We start from the raw sequence: 17,840 nt of genomic DNA on the forward strand, positions 1-17,840 counted from the left end.
AATAGACCCCAGGGTGTTGAAGCATAGAGATGCCATGAAGAAATTCTGGTGCTGCTTATGAGGCAACTTAACATGCCAAACCAGTCTAGTTCAGGGCAAACAAATTTAGCTAAGAAGTCCTGCAGGCTGGTTTTTGCCTGAGGATTGAAGCTTTGCGAAGGAATAAACTATGTCCATGAATCTATATTTGAGATCTCCCACTCTAGCTACAAGGCTTTCAATGTAGTGCAATGCTATCCTAGTTAGTTAAACGTGGAAAGAGCCAAAGAGGATGACCCTTCACAGCTGCAAAGCCAAGGTTCTCATCAACCGCTTCAATATCCTTCTATCAAAAAAAAAAAGAAACTGCTTCAATATCCTATTAACCAACATGGTACAAGTGTTTTTCCTTCTTTTTTTTGGGTAAAAACATAGTACAAGGGTTGATGATCATTTCATGCTAGCATGGAATGTTTTGTTGGATAACAGTAGAGAAAGGAGTATGAAGGTCTTTATTGTCCCTTGGCTGGCAAGCAGCGAGGTGATGGTAATAAAATTAGCAATCATCGATGTGGATCTTTATATAGATAAAACCTACTCAGAATGGAATTGCATTTCACCAATCCGAAATAATGATATGGTACTGACTGAATAAGATTTAAAGCACATCTGCTGCCGTCCTCCTCATTTCATGCTTGAATTCCCGCGACCAGTGTTGTTAGAGGTAGGACACACCCTCAAAGTTTTATGCAGTGTGTTTGCGGAGAGGATGCCGCTGTGATTTGTTGTTCCTGCAGTCAATCCCTAGTTGCTAGAGCGATTTGAATCTTAAAAAAAATAGGTGAAAAAAAAATCTAATAAGGGATGGAGCACATGAATTTAATGATTCGAAACTCATCTATAGGTCTAATATAATCTAATTTAATATATATATTATAAAATAAAAATTAAGAAATTTTTTTTTAATATTTAAGATCATCCAAGTAAGTAACTTTTTCTATGCCACGTGTTCCCCTACCTAACGATTCTTTAAGCATTAAATTCAAATCTTGAATTAATAAAAAATTATATTAAATTTTATTTATATGAATTAAATTATATTATTAATGTATGATATTATTATAATTAAAATTTATTTATATAAATAATTAAAAATATGAAATGATATTAAAAATTTGAATAGATATTATTTTATTATTTATATATATATTTTTTCAACATAATTTATTCTAAAAATCGTGCCAATGCACGAGCTAAAAATTAATTAAATATAAAAAATAAATCAAAATAAGTCCCATCCTTTCACACCAGTAAAGGAGAAAAAGCAAAACGGCGTGACTTTCGTAATCTTACCTACTCTTGGCTCCTCCACGTTTTTGCCATCTACTTATATGTGAAACTAATTATTAAAATAAATTAAGAACGTTTACAATAATAATAATAACATATGGGTAGATAGGGGTTGCATACAGGACTTATATACTCGGACCAAAATATTTATAATTATTTTTAAAAATCGAAAGACAAGAAAAGTTCTAAGTCCTAACTCATCCATCCACAAAAGCCAAGCTTTTGATTGCCGTGACCATATCTTGATTTGTGCACATCACCGGTCAAATCCAACGGTTCATATTTATTTACGTAACGTCCGAGCGCAGTTTATTGGAAGGGACTTCCCCAAAATAATATTTGGTTGTGATATAAATTGAACAAATTAATAAATTATTCTCCATCAAACGCGGCCTCAGAAGCCCAACACACTTAAGAACCCCAACCCTCCGCCCCCTTATCGTGTTGCGAGGACGGCCAACGGCTCACACGCTTCCGGAAGTCCTCCGCCACGCCACGCCGCGCCGCCGAGGGCAGAAGAAGAAGAGGACCTTCCCCGCTTCTCTCTAGGGGTTTCGACCCCCTACCACGTCCGATTCAGGTACCGGCCCTTCCATCCTCTTCGCGGACCGCCGAATTCCAAAGGATTTCGGGATGGATTAATGCTCTTTCACCCCTTTCAACGCTTCTGATTTTGTTCTTTTGGTGAAATGGTATGGGATTTGGCAGCAAAATCTTTTTGCCTCATCTCGGCAAAAGCAGCGATTCCGTTGTCTTTTTCTTTCTCCGCTTTGGGTTGTTTGACGTGTAAATGTTCCAGGATATTGCTTTAACCGATTCTTTCCTTGATTTGTAGAGTATTCCTGGAGAGTCTTTGGATATTTTTGATGACTTAGCGGTGCCTAGCCATGGATTTTTAGGGTAACGAGTGACGGATTTGGTTTCTGGCCACGGGGTCGAATGGTTAGAGGGAGTGGAAGCTATGGAGGGGGAGAGATAAGTGCAGAAATATTGGAGGGGAATCTGGGGGGATTCCAGATGCAGGGAGGTTCTGAAGTGAACTACGCAGCTGAATGCTCGTCGGTCTAGTGGAGGAGGGGGTGGGGGGGGGGGGGGGGGGGGAGAGCTGGAGTGAAGTGATTGTATCTGCACTTCATGAAAGTAATTAATTCGTCCCAAATAATATAGGTGCATATGAGCAGTTTACTTTCGATGCGACAAAGGTATGCAAAGAATTGATTTTATTACTGTTAAACCTAGTTCAAGATTTGTTCTTTGAGGGTTTCGAGTGCTATGACACTGATCACCCGTTCACAGGAAATGTTGTTACTTAGATGAGGAAGGAACTGAGCCCCAACACCGTGTCAATTGCGTAAAATGTGACTTTCATAGGTTTTTTATTGATTTTGTTAACTTCATCGTTTTTATTAGAGGCTTTTTAGATAGTGTTGGTTCTTGGTAGAGTTCGATAAGGAACGTGTGTACAAAAATAACCAAGTACAGAGAAAAAGAATGGGGGACAGTTCTATTTTTAATGGAATTTTGATCAAAATATGCAAAAAGATGTGATTAAACAAAATTGATTGGTTTACTTGAAACATGGGAATCTAGTTGAATCTTCAGCCTAGGATGAATACTAAATTGTGGGGAACAGAGCCCAAAGCAGTTCACAGCAAATGCTTTATATCCAATCTTTTGTTATGGAGAAGATCAGCGGCACATAGAGCTCTTGACTCGATGATTACCTGTTACAATAGATGTTAGCTAATGGTTCACTAACAAACATTTGCTAGACCATTTTTCACCATTATTATTTTCGGAAATCTTGTTAGGTGGCATGATGGTCATACAGAGAAAGAAGGCATCAATATACCATGCATATAGAAAATCTGTTGGACAACCGCTTAAAGCAGGAGCTATTAGTGATATTGCTATTCATGGGGATTTATATGTGGATAATTTGAATAAGTGGCTGGATCAGTCGGAATGATATTAAGTTGGATACAGCAATGCTAAGATTGTCAAATGACAACTCTCCATTTATGCTATAATTGATAGATTTTTTATATCTTTGAGATCATATCTATAACCATGATGTTTCCTGTAACAATTAGAATGGACCAAACCATGATAGAAAATGGGATAAGAGGTTCCTTAGAAGAACAACTGTGATATCCCTAATCAGTTTTTTGTCTTTTTCATGAAAGAGGAGTGATGGAAAGTTTACCATGAGTTGCAAGGAAGAAAAATAACAACGAAGGCAATGAAAATTGTAAACAAGAAAATGAGGTTATGGATTGCCTAAACATGATATTGCTGACTGCATGAAAGCCTATATATATGGGAACGTAAAGACTACAATGGCACCAAAAGCGGTAAAAAGAACAAATACCAAGTTAGGCAAAGCAATAGACAACCAACTAGTAGAAGATTTTAATTTTAGGAGACAATACCTAAGAGGATCGGCTAATGCATCAGGAAGAAGATAACTTCGTACATCATGGATGAAGAAAATCATGTACTACCTCGTGGATGGAGATTAAAGAAGATAAGACACCCATCTTCTAGTGTTGACCACATATCCATTTGAGTCCGATTGTGGCTTTGCATGGTTTACCTTCCAAAATCATTTAGTCAAGCTAATATCTTCCAACTTCATGAAGTCTGGTCGTGATGTACCCATCTTTATTGCATTAACTAGGGAATTGTTGGAACAAATATTAGTTTTCTCAAAAGCACTTGGATTTATTAAGTATGACTCAGCTTACTGTCATTTATTTCTAGCGTATAGGCATTAATGGTACTGCTACTCCAAATAAATTTTGGCAGGTAATAATATGGTATTATGACCCTACGAGAATGTAATATCTTAATGATATTATTGTACTGGAGGGAAGAAATGTCAACAATTACATCATTGTTCTTTTTTCTAAAATTTTTGTCTGGTTACACTTTAACTCATGGTATGTTGTATTGCCCGATATGGAGCATACCATACTGTATCGATACAGTGTCTGTTACCATACTGACACTTGGTATGCTATCTCATGCCACACCGATACTTGATATGTTGTCTCATATTGTAGCAAACTGTGTACCAACACTGTAATAGGATGGTACCGGTACAGGGTCCATTAGTGAAATGGCGAACCTTGCTTTAACTGTTATATGCTATGAGATTTTAAACCAACTATTAATCATGTCAGCCTTGCAGTGAGATAATTGAAGATCAAATTTGTCAATCCTTCTCTATACCATACCCGGTATCAGCATGATGGCAATCATACCGTCTGGAAATACTTCAGTACCTCAGTTGGGAGTCTGTCCTCAACTAGTGTTCAGATACACATCTCGAGGAGCAAAGGCATGCTGCTTGAGTAACAAGTTGCCCATGCCTCAAACTGGGTAAGCATTTCTTTTTGATCTCTTACACTAGAAATAAATTTAGTATCTTAATGTTGTTTGGATATGCTTTACATTTTACGAGTTCATATGGAATTGACACATATACTCTAGGTTAACTTTAACAGTTCATTTGTTCTGTCCTTTAGTTTTTTGCTAGGCTTTTTAGGAGTTATATTTCATCAAATTTTGTTTTGTTTTTAGCAGTTTATACAAAATCTTACTTTCATACAAAATGAACAATCAATGTTAGAGCAGCTGACTACTTTAAAATTCACATTACTATGGCTGCTTGTGCTCTAAAACATTCTGCTTATTTGACCAACCCTAGAGGAGACACACTAGACTTTGATCAATAATTAGAGCAGGGCTTCGCCACTTGCAATAACAAAATGTGCTCTTTTTCCTTTTTCCTTTTTCTCTATTTCTCTATTCTACTCCTTAATTTTCGTAATTCTCTTCTTTTTTTTTTCTTTGCACTTCTGTATATTAATATTCTCTCATCTTTGCATCTTGATTATTTTCTCATAAATCATACATTTGTTATAGATATACAGGTTTGTTTGAATAGCCTCAAAGGCTCTTTGGATAGATAGATGAATGTCAGCCATGAAAACTTTGCCTTCAAATGGTATTTGAGCATTTTTAAAGCCTATCCTCCTCTTTCAGCAAAGAGATCTCTATCCTTGTAATTACAGTTCATAATATGTTTGAGGCTATGGTTTTGATCTGAAAACATTTTCCACTTCTTCTCCTTCTCTGTGTGCTTGTTGGGAGTTGCATCTTATTGTGGACTGGTATGGGTTGATGTTCTTTCCTTTGCAAATAGCTTTTGTGAAGGTCGGTTTCCTTTTCAAGGTGGCTGTTGGTTGAAATGAGCAGTATTTTACACATAGCTTGAAGAGTCAATACTTGTGTGTTATTCTTGCCTTCTTCAAGCAAATTACCTTTGCGCTAAGCTGTCACAAACTGTTGTTATAGTTGTGTGGTATCTGGTTCAAATTACAGCAAACATGTTCTGTATTTCATGACTGCCTTATTATTATGTAGGGTAATCAATTAATTATTAGCTTGTCTTGTAAGGATATTAATCACCTTCATTAAGCTAAATGCTAACAATTACATGCAATGTTCACTTAATCTGAGTGTTTTTAAAAGCAGAATTCAGAGGAGTATATTGCTTCCTCTCTTTTGACAGGGAAGAATGTGAATGTTGAACAGGGGCATGGAGATCCTAAACCATGACTGGATAGCATGGAACAACACATTAGCATATGTTTTCTAGACTTAGAAGGCAATTCAGGATGCCTTGCAGGCTGCAAATAAGTTGGGTTTTGCCCAAATCTAATCCGGAGCCTTAACCCAATACGGCCTAAAATGAGCCAAATTGTATAAAATACCAGGTTTCTTCGTCTTAAATTAAGTGGTGTGGTGCTGAATTTCTAGTTGTAAATCACTCATGAATAAAATGTTTTTTAATCTGTATTTCCTAAGAAAGTACAGCAGCAAAGCTAGCAAGTTACTGATAAAAGGCAAAAAAAAATTGTCTCTAGAGTTACAAAATTGGCAGTGTTGTTGTCTCATCTAGCTGTTGTCAGTGCATTGCCTGATTGGTCTTAGTTCTGATGATAGTCACTGTGATAAAAAAGATGATATTTTCTGATTCACTATATTTTACTAGGAATGATCTTCAGAGTCTGCTTACTGGAAACTGGTCGTTGCCACTTCTCTCCTAGGACTTCTTCTTTGTCCTTTTTTTCTGTGACTTGCTAAGCCGCTCTTGGTATCTTCTTTTTCTATTTATTTGTACTTTGTTTTTCAGTTTGCTATGATATGTTGTAATTGGATCGATTTTTTAATCTATGTAGTGTGGGTAGGGAGACCACTTTATTATAATTGTGAGAAAAAAATGATGATGCTTTTTCTGATGGCAAATATAACTATAAATAAAATGGATGAAGAAAAGACTTACCTGTTAATAACAAAGCAGCTGGACAGTGCCGTTTGTTCTGGTTATATTACTGCTTTTAAGTTTGTAGTCTTATTTGTGCATTCTTTTTCTTACTAATGGTAGTTTATTTGCAGTATCTTAAACAACCAAAAGTATTTGGCATCATCATGTGCCAGTTTCTTTGCGTCAGTGCCTTCATCTGCCCTATTCAATAGTGGGCCATGTCAAAATCTTCGACATAATAGGGGGGCAAGGCTTGTTGTCAGAGCTGATAGTGTGAGTGTAACTTTGATTTCCTACTTCATTTGCTACAATCAAGAATTCAATAATTGGACAATCGATAATGCAAATTCTTATGTTTATGCAAATGCATATCACTTGGTTGTATTTATGCTCTGAACACTTATTTTACAGGATTACTACTCTATCCTTGGTGTGTCAAAAAATGCCAGTAAATCAGAAATAAAAAGTGGTGAGTGTCATCTAGTAGGTTATATGTTTGATTGTTATTTCTTTGAACTGCTATAGAATTTTTTTTTTCCCTCCTGTTTTGGGCTTACAGCTCACTTTTTTAAATGAAGTTTGCAATTCTGAAATCAAAGTACTGTTCACAGCTTGACCTTCCAGAACATATGTTGCTTCTTCTATCTTTTTCCATATCAGAAATATATAATCTTTCTCATGCGACTAAATATTTTTGTATATTTTGTAATTTTATTTTAATTCGTAATTTCGTAGTGTAAGGTAATGAATAGGCTAAATCAATATCAACTAAGAATATTTGAGTTGTCTGTTGGCCAGGTAAGTCATGGGTGAAGTTCTAAAATTTAAATTTTAAACAAAGCCTCAGGTACTTGATCTACCCATAAGCGATTGATCTGACCTTCATTAAATTGCATGAACCCTCTTATGGGTTTCACATTATGATGTTATAGGTGTGGACCCATGCGAAGAAACCAGTGAGAATAAAATTATTTTAGATTTGTTTAGTAGACTTAGTTATATGGATGAATATAAACATTAAAATGCATGCAGTGTGATAATAGGCTAGCTTGCTAGATCCTTAACTTCTAGACAAGACTGGGCATCTATTTGGGCCTATTTGTGGCCCCAGCTTGTCCGTTTTAAATGCTGCATAAGTATAGAGTTGCATTGGGCTTAATACTGGTGTCTAAGGGACTGCCTGAGTTATATTAACAGTTTCGTTATAGCACTCAATCTATGGATGGAACTTTCATACTTCATATGATTACTTGTAGTGACGTGGATGCATTGATCGAGTTTAGATTGTCCAAGTATCAAATTCGGCAAAACCAGAAACTCAAGTTTTGGGATTAACCTGGAAATATGTCTTGCAATCAAGATCTAAGAAATATATTAAATATTTTTTTAAATGATAAAAATCAAGCTCTTCGATCATTTTCTTCTTCATGTTTATCATTTTTATATATGCTAAAATGTTTTAGAATTTGTTATCTTTATTATTTACCTTTTTTATTGATTATAAAATATGTAGAATTGTGCATTGTGAAGTTTTAAGAGTTCAATTCGTTGACTTTTGATGTTGCAATTTTAGAGGGTGCATATGCACATGTTGTTTTATGCATTATAGATATGAGGTCTGGATAACATTCCTTTCTTAAGAAAAGTGCATCAAAATTTCAACTTTTGGCTTTCAATTTGGTTAGCGCCATCTGAGAGATGTATAGAGCTTGAGTGGTTTATAATTTCTTAGTTCTAGTTTTAAGTAATTGTTTGCAGTAAAGAGGGCTGAGCTGGTTGGGTACCCAATGTCCATAACCTGTAGCCCACTATCCTGATTAACTCTCCTCTCCAATTTTGCACCATCCAGTGAATTGCGCACTTTCAGCAAGAGAGGAAAGGGGCTACTGATATTGTTGCCACTGCTACAGGCAGCACTGATGTTGTTGCTGCCTTCTAGTCGCTACATATTTTATGTGATTTATTAATTATTTTTTGAGCTATGCCTCTGGAACCACCTGGCATCTATATGCGGGGTGGCCCGTTGAATGTCCATCTACTCAGTCTTTTAAAGCCTTGTAAAGCTTTATGCCAAATGGAGCAATAAGAGAGTTCTTATATGTTTGGCAGTGAAAGAGAGACACGTCAGGTCAGATGCATGAGTGTGCACCTTGTATGGGCAGCTGTGCATTTGTGTTGTATAATAGAATAAACCTGCATATGATGTAATTCTAAGGAACAACACTGTATTACTTTGGGGAACAAGTGATGAATATCACGGAGTTATAGAATGAAATTTTAATGGAAATCAATGGGGAAAGAGACATGGTCGTTTATGATGGACCCCAAAGTGACCATTCACGTTACTTGGATTTACTGCACAAAAGGGTTTGGAGGATAGCTTAGTAGAATTAGAATTGATGAAGTGGAAAGGTGCTCCTAGATTGTTGTGTAATAGATGCTTGCTGATGAGACCTTATATGTAAGACAGTAATGTAATGTTTATGAAACAGCTTTAATATTCTGATTGTGTATATATGCATGCACATGTTAGTGTATAAGTGCTGGCTGTCAAATTTCGAAGGTGTTATAATGTGGTTATGCTTTTGCACAAAAATGTATGAGGGTCATCCAAAATTATGATCCAGACGATATATTAGAATCCACACATCTTAGTCACTCGGGGACTAAATGTCAAGTGGTTGGAATAATCTTCGGGCATATATTAAGAGATCGTCTTTTTATTGAAAATTTGATCATCATATCACCACTTGATGCATAGATAGGTCTTTATGATATATATATATATATATATAAAGTATCCCGGTATCTCTATGGAATGGGGCACCCCACTGTCCTGTTCCGTCTCAACAGTGGTCCTAGTCATGCATCCCGAGAGGATATGTAGATATCCTCCGTCTCTCTCTCCTTCTTTCATTTTCTTTCTTTCATTTTCCTTCTTTTCTTTCTTTTTCTTCTACTTTCTTTTCTTTTCTTTCCCTTTTTCCTAATCCCTTCCATTTTTTCTTTTTTCCTTTTCTTCTTCTTTCTCTTTCCTTTATTCCTTCTTTCCATGCATTCTTGCACACACATAACCACCTTAAGCCCGAAGAATGTTAAATGTCAATGATTTGCGCAAAAAAAAAAAAAAATCCTCTTTGGAGGATTTGAGAGTAAATTTGATAAATGCAGAATACAGAATGAGTCATCAAAAATTTATGATCCACTCTGTTAATCATATATACAACATTTGAAATATGCATAAATCATAAGCTAGCATATGTTTCTTGCTTATGCATTGCAAAATGGATGATATTGGTACAATCAGGTTGCCGAAAGCAAAGCTAATGATGGGCTATGTTTAAAACCATAAAACTACTGATGATCTATACTTCCTAAAATACCTGTTGACCACAGTTTAGTGGATTTAAATGTGTCCAAACCATAGAGCAATCTAAAACATTGTATTGCTATTGTACTCCACATTTGGTACCGGTGGAGTTGGATGCCATAGTATTTGGCGAGCCATATGCATTGAGAATCTATACTGCAGATCATGTTCTACATATTTAAAATATGTATTGATTAATATTTGGTGAATTTTGATGATTCTAAACCTTGGTCATTTCACTGGAAACCTAGAGATTTCGCAACCACTTGATACACAGTCAAAAAGGGAAAAAACTCATTTTTTTATTTTTAGGCATCTTATGTGCTTGTAGATCATAATAAACTGTGTATTTTTCAATAAAAAAGGTAGATTTAGCATTTAATGTTGATAAGACTTGGGCTCAAATTCCAGTGGTATGATTCCAATTCATACATGTACATGCATATGTAGACTTTTCGTTCGTGCATTTCATATACATGCATGAAAAAAGAGAGCTGAATTAGAATTCTTGAGATTAGGATTGTGCCTATTGTGGTATAGAGTGGGGGGCTTCATTAGTCCCATATTGGTTGTGAGTCAAGGGAGACTTTGGCTTATATAGGACGGGACCATCCTTCCCATATGAGGTGCCTTTTAAAGAGCAAAATCGTGAGGTCCATGGGCCAGAGCGGACAATTCCTCATGTGCCGAGTCGTGAGCCCTTGACCACAATATTGGCGCTCACTGTGGGGCCTATGTACCTCCTTCGGACCGTGGGGCTCTTGCCCACACCAGTCTGTGGTAAAAATAAGGAGGACACCTTCCGTCCATACACAGACTCCCTTAGGGGTTGTGGTAAAAATAAGGAGGGTATCTTCCATTTGTACACAGACTCCTCCAGGAGACTGTGGTAGAAATAAGGAGGACACCTCCCGTCCATACACAAACTCCTCCTTGACTGGGGGGCTATGTTGTGGTATAGAGTGGGGGGCTTCATTAGTCCCACATTGGTTGTGAGTCAAGGACTCTGACTTAAATAGGAATGGACCATCCTTCCCACGTGAGATGCCTTTTAAAGGGCAAAACCGTGAGGCCTATGGGCCATAATGGACAATACCTCATATGCCAAGCCGTGAGTCCTTGATCGTAACAGTGTCAAATGTCTAAAATATATGATGAGTCATATAAATTAGGAAATCCATGTTCTTAATCATGATTTACCATTTTCAAACTTCAAAATGCCAACAAACCAAATTGTTGATACTTGTATGGCAATATAATTTGAAATTCTCTACTGCTAATCATTATCAACATATCTCAAAATGCTTGTGAAAATTCAAGTATTCTGGATGCTTCCAAATTATATCTTTGGTTCTCCATTTAATTTCTTTATTTTGTGACCATCAGGTGAATGTGTAAGAACCTCTAAAATATTTGATATTTGGTTCCTAAATATTTTAAATATTGTAGATCATGATCAACATTGTGGTTTCTTAATATAGATGCTCTGTCATGCATGTTAACTGGTGGAATTTGGTTGGATATCCTATTGTTAGTATATGACTCAACTGATTCTGTAGGTAGGTTCCTACCCCTTCCTTTTGTTAGTCAGAATGCTGACACAATCCATTAGTGGTATTGACGTCCACTTGATATCAACCAACTTTTCCTGGAGCCTTCTTTAGTAGTCGTCACTGATTTTTTTTTTTTTGATGGTCACCTGCCGCTTCATGTCCATAAGAATTCTCTTGCTTCAAATATACCATTCCTATCTATGTTGTGTAGTGCTAATTAAAAATATACATAAAATGGTCACCAGACCTGCTTACTGTATTAAATTTTCTTTAAACATTAAAGTGCTTGAAATGAGTTTGTGCTGTAGCCCGATCAATGTGTGCTTTTATATATCTGCATGCTTATATATATCTGACATTAATTTCTGTTTTCTTATAATTGTTGTTTATCATATCTGCTTATTTTTTTTTATTAGCTACATTTTATTTTGATAGAATTATATACTATTTTATTTGTTCGCAGCTTATCGAAAGCTTGCGAGGAGTTATCATCCGGATGTGAACAAGTAAGTAAAAAATAATCTAGCATATGCACATTTACAAGGATGTAATCATTATGTTCTAGTCATCAAAATGCATTTTTGCAATAACAATATTTTTTCCCCATCAAGAATAGCATTTGCTATCAGACATTGTCGTCATTAGCGACCTATTGTGTATTTTAATTGAATATCATTATTATTCTATTATTGTTGTTGTTATTGTTGTTGTTGTGAGTTGATTTGGTAAAGTCCTCTCTCTCTCTCTCTCTCTCTCTCTCTCTCTCTCTCTGTCACTGATCTTATCATGGCTGACGTTTCAAGATGGTTAGGAGTAGATGTTTTAAGCATTTTTCTTTATATTGAATATTTTGCAGACAAGCTTTGTACATTATAAAGTTAGATGTCATGGTAGCTTACTTTAATTTTCAACCTGCTATGAGTCCAGAGTAGATGAGTTTTGATAATAACATTGGTGTAAGAACAAAAATATCAAAGCATGGTTTATTGTACCAACCTATATTAGTCTGGTGCTGGGTACACCATACCGTACTGATAAGGTATAGGCATGGTACGGAGTTTCGATACATCTTAACTGGCCTGTACCTAGTGGAATGACCTGTTCTATCTGGTTTCATGTTATACTGATCCGTACCTCCAATTTCTAGTGGTACCATGACTGGGCATGAAAGAAAAGGACCTCCTAACACTGTCAGTGTGATGGGCATATTGGACTGTACTGGCTGTTGGATGTACTGTACCATATGGATAAGGTATTGATACATTACCTAGTAGCACAACGAACGTTGTATTAAAGTCCAGAGAAAGTGCCACCAGTATTATCTGATAAGTAATGTCTCAGGAAGGTGCCAGTGGCAGAGTTGTAAAATCACTGGGAATTGTTATCGGCGGCATGGCTTTGAATCCTGCCTGCACCATAATAGAAGGGCTATGTGTTTGCACTTCCTCAAGTTGAGGATAGAGAAATAGATAAATAAGAGAGACAACTAGGACTAAATACAAATTTAACAACTAAGACTAAACACAAATTTAACCAAGACTAAACTACTCACTTGATCATTGAAGTGGAAGTCCTGACAAATTAAAAACCCAAGTATCCATTGGGGAATTGCTAAGCGCATCTCCCGATTAAGCTTAGATAAACAGATTGAACTCCCCAGTAGCTAACATCAACAGATTGTAGTAACTTCATTCTTACATGTCGTTGTAGGGTGCCTTCATATCTTTAGTAAATTGCTTTTCATATAGTCGGCCACTTGCTAGTAACCATTGTCTAGTTCTGAGCGTAGCAACAATGATGGGTAAATGCTTCATCATCACTTGGCATGTTCTGTTTGATGAAGACAAGTTCCACATTCTGCCAGAACTACCCTAATGTGCTGTTTTAGAGCTTTCTGACCATCATGCCTTGTTAGCCACTTTTATGCATATGATACATCTTCCACATCGGCATTGCATGTGGTCATCCATCAGACACCTATATTGTCAGTTCATAACCTTTCCGATTCTCTTTTGCTGCCAAATGTTGCTGATCCTTGCAGACTCTTTTCAAATAGCTTAGCATGCCCAAAACATGATGATAATTGAAGCAGCTACATGTCCTATGACAAACAAAAACTCATATATGGGTTTCAACAAGGATGAAGTTTGTATAAATGCTGATCTGGTACAACATTCCTTTTCCTTTCTAGCCCTAATAATAAAACTCGCAAACCCGTTGTAAATTCTCTGATGATTCTCAATTTTCTATAAGAATGTTTTTCCTGAGTATATGCCAACTTTGTGAAAAATCATGCTAGTATGAATTTCCAATGACTTTTACAAATAATTATAGTTTCAAACCATGTTTAACCTACTAGGGATGCCTCATCATTATGGGTAATTTGATTCTTATTTAGGTGGCACCCCACGGTAAGGGCATTATGTGGTGCATGTAATTTTTAGGTTGTGTTGACCTACATGCATAAACACTTTTAGCCAAGGATTTAAGACCAGCATACTGGCCTTGAATCAGCCATACTCTAGCAATGAGGGCCCCCAATATATGGAACCCTTGTGCACTCCACATCAGACCTGAACTGCCCACATCACATTGTATTGAGGTGTACTGCCCTATATCATGCTTATGGAAGTGTCTTGACCCTGTTGGACCCTGTATTTCATGATGCATCTCTTTTTTTAAATTATTTTTTTAACTCATTTGAGTCATGGCATATTGACCCTGTATTGCACCCAGATCGTGTGCTGTACTGTACCTACCAGGACTGTACAGGTCCATACATCAATATCTAAATTCTTGCATTTGATACATTTCTTCACGTTGCTGCAATTATTTTATAGTTATTGAATGATTTTCCTAAATGCGTTACCCACTGAAATTGTTTGCTTATTTCCAGTATAAAGCGAATTGATAGTTGATCACTTTTAGTTGTCTTGTTGCATAAGAGTCAAATCATGATTTTTAGTGTGTTGTCTATCTTGAAACCATACACGCTAGGAATGGTTTGACACAGAACTGCATTCATGTCCAAGGAACAGACAATAGGTCATGTCCAAGGAACAGACAATAGCCCAAGGAGCATAAGATTTTGGCAAGGACAGAAACCATAGTAGTTTAGAAGATCGAAGTTACATGATTCGCTTCTCAGAGTGAAGAAGTTAATGACTAGTTTGTTGTATAGCCTAAAAGGATGCCACCATGTCAAGATTGCTAATGCCAAACCCATCCTTAAATGAATTCCTGCAATGGGGCCTTGGAGATCATAATAATATGTCAGTTACAAAAAACTCGCCTAGCAGTTACTATAAACACCATGACGCTTTGGAAAGGCGAGCAAGTTTGTTCGCACCAAGGATATCATGAAATGCTAATATGTAACACTAGGTTTTGCAATGTGAGACACTGCAAGGAGACATTACGACTGTTGAGGCATGCAGATTGTAGGAAGTAGTACTTCATTTTGTTTAATACTTTGTGAAAAGGCAATAGTCTGTCTTCTTTTTTCTTTGGGGTGCATCTAGATTGCTTCTGATACTCTCTGATCCTTATACATTGATGTATTATCTCTGTTACTGTTAATTGTGTCAAAACTTTGGCCAGGACTCATTCTTCCGATATATTTTTTTTTATAGAGAATCTGGAGCAGAACAGAAGTTCAAGGAGATAAGCAACGCTTATGAGGTTAGTTCCCATTCATCCAAGAATACTTTTATCAGAGCTTCAATATTTGGCAGCATGAATTATTTACTTTTTCCTACACCTCTAACATTTATTGTAATGCAGGTATTGTCAGATGATGAGAAGCGTGCTGTATATGATAAATATGGAGAAGCTGGTCTCAAAGGTGCCGGCATGGGCATGGGGGTGAGTTAAGCAAGAGATGGTTATCTGTTGGATCTTCTTATCTTATCAGTTAAGATACTGTTTGCTGCTTGCTTTATATGGTTACTTTCATTATTGCAGGATTTCAGTAACCCATTCGACCTCTTTGAGTCTTTGTTTGAAGGCATGGGTGGAATGGGTGGCATGGGAGGAAGCAGAGCTGCTCGTAACCGGCCAATGCAGGGTGAAGATGAGAGCTATAATCTTGTATTAAATTTCAAGGAAGCAGTCTTCGGTGTGGAGAAAGAGATTGAAATAACAAGGCTAGAGAATTGTGGGACCTGTGATGGGTCTGGTGCCAAACCTGGTACAAAGCCAAGCAAATGCAATACTTGTGGAGGTCAAGGCCAGGTTGTATCTTCAGCAAGGACCCCGTTGGGTGTATTCCAGCAAGTCATGACTTGCTCTACTTGTGGTGGGACAGGAGAGTTCTCTACCCCTTGCAACACGTGTGGAGGGGATGGCCGTGTGAGGCGGACTAAGAGGATCAGTTTGAAAGTTCCAGCTGGAGTAGACTCTGGTAGCCGGCTGAGGGTCCGATCGGAAGGGAACGCTGGAAGGAAAGGTGGCCCACCTGGAGACCTTTATGTATTCATAGAGGTTCTCTCTGACCCTGTGCTTAAGCGGGATGGGAATAACATCCTTTACACGTGCAAGGTTTCATATATTGATGCAATCCTTGGGACCATGATCAAGGTCCCAACAGTCGATGGGATGGTGGATCTGAAGATCCCAGCAGGCACCCAGCCAGGCACTACACTGGTGATGGCAAAGAAAGGGGTCCCTTACCTTGGAAAGTCAAACACTAGGGGTGATCAGTTAGTTCGTGTGCAGGTGGAGATTCCAAAGAGACTGAGCAGTGAAGAGAGGAAGCTGATTGAAGAGCTTGCAAACCTCAACAAGACCAAAACTGCGAACAGCAGGAGATAGTTGAGGTTAATTTTGCCCAATGAATTTTGGATTTATTTAAGCCCCCACAAAGCTTGTGTTGAACAATTGTTGTATTGACCACTGATCATGCGAGGGGGAAATTCAGAAACTTAATGTTTAACAAGGTGGGGGCATTCTCGTTATGGTATGCGTTTTTGCTGCATTAGATCACTTATAAAGAAATGAAATAAAGGGGATGTTGGAGGGTATAGGAGTGAACCAAACCATGTCTGTATTTTTATAGTTGAGGTTGTCTGCCAATTTGATGTTTTTAAGTTGTACTAATAAATAGTTTGTGCATGGGTTTCATGATAGCAGGAAATACTGGAATTGCAAATATTTGCAGCATCCAAGTCAGAGATGGAAGGATGATGATTGCTTTTCAGTAATGAAGCTGTATGACAAAGCTCATGACCCTTGAAAATTTTTCTGGTGAGTGGGCTTTTCTCTGAAATTGGAAATTGGTAGGTACTCGTGCTCCTATCAGGACTTTCTCACTGAAGTAGGCAGGCAAATTGATCACGGAGCGGAGCAATGGCAGGCTTTATTCTCAGAAGAACTTGTTGGGCTCTTAAGCCACCACTTGAAGTTATTTGCGGGGGAAAGGAGCATTACATCTTTGGCTTGTTGGAAAACTGTTGTCTAAGATTAAGAGGGTGCTAGCTCTTCACTGTGCGTCTTGGCAGTTCTAACAAAATTCGAAGAACCGGCATTACCAATTCTCCAGAGCTTGCGAGCTGTTTGGCCAATTAGGTGGAATGGATGCTGAAATCGGTTTTTCAAAAAACCTGGCATACTTGATGGGTTGCCGAATTAACATGTTTGGAAAACTATATGGAACTCAAATTTCGCCAGTCGGAATAATTTCTTTGAAAAGAATTGATTGGGAAAAGTGCCTTCGAGTGATCTTCACGAGCAACATATGCAGAAACCATGATATTCCCAAAGGCGTGAGCCCCGGTCAGAAATGCCCGGCACATCATTATTGAGTGCAATGATGTCATGGGATAGGTCCGGGTTGTACCTTTGGCACGAAAGAATGATTGTTTTTTTTTTTTTTTTTTTTGTGACATCAACCATTAGATCTTATCACGAGCAAATCTCATAGCACTCCGAACTTCATTGCATGCATCTTGAAGCAACCATTGTGCACTGTGGATTTATGCAAAAGAAGGTGAATCCTTTATTTCGTGCAGAAGATATGACACCTATGATGTTTGGGAGTACACGAGTTCCCCAGGCAGGTAACCTATTAGTGTTCAGGGGTGACAAGTGACAACTGCTGACCAAAAGAACTATCATGGGACCATTCCTTGTGAAATAATGGATTATATCTAATATCAAATTAAATTAATATTTTTTTTTAAAAAATTAATATTAAATAAAAAAAATTATAAAAATATTTTTTCAATTTTAGTCTGGCTTCATTTACCTCCTTCGA

At 37.3% G+C, this 17,840-nt stretch overlaps 1 protein-coding gene across 2 annotated transcripts; it reads left to right on the forward strand.

Annotated features, from left to right (window-relative positions):
* The first annotated feature begins 1,709 nt into the window (after nucleotides 1-1,709).
* LOC105050087 (chaperone protein dnaJ A7A, chloroplastic) lies at nucleotides 1,710-16,721 on the forward strand. 2 transcript variants are annotated; one of them, XM_010929954.2, is made up of 8 exons: nucleotides 1,710-1,909; nucleotides 4,515-4,713; nucleotides 6,796-6,937; nucleotides 7,076-7,133; nucleotides 12,051-12,093; nucleotides 15,220-15,268; nucleotides 15,371-15,451; nucleotides 15,551-16,721. In XM_010929954.2, exons 2-8 carry the CDS (start codon nucleotides 4,580-4,582, stop codon nucleotides 16,397-16,399), a joined length of 1,356 nt encoding a protein of 451 aa, XP_010928256.1. In that variant the 5' UTR covers nucleotides 1,710-1,909; nucleotides 4,515-4,579; the 3' UTR covers nucleotides 16,400-16,721. The 2 variants fall into 2 exon arrangements, with proteins under 2 accessions (XP_010928256.1, XP_010928257.1); XM_010929955.3 differs by having other exon boundaries at nucleotides 1,770-1,909; nucleotides 4,523-4,713.
* Nucleotides 16,722-17,840: the final 1,119 nt, after the last annotated feature.

This window comes from Elaeis guineensis, chromosome 8 (assembly GCF_000442705.2).
Source record: "Elaeis guineensis isolate ETL-2024a chromosome 8, EG11, whole genome shotgun sequence".
NCBI classification, from domain to species: Eukaryota; Viridiplantae; Streptophyta; class Magnoliopsida; order Arecales; family Arecaceae; genus Elaeis; species Elaeis guineensis.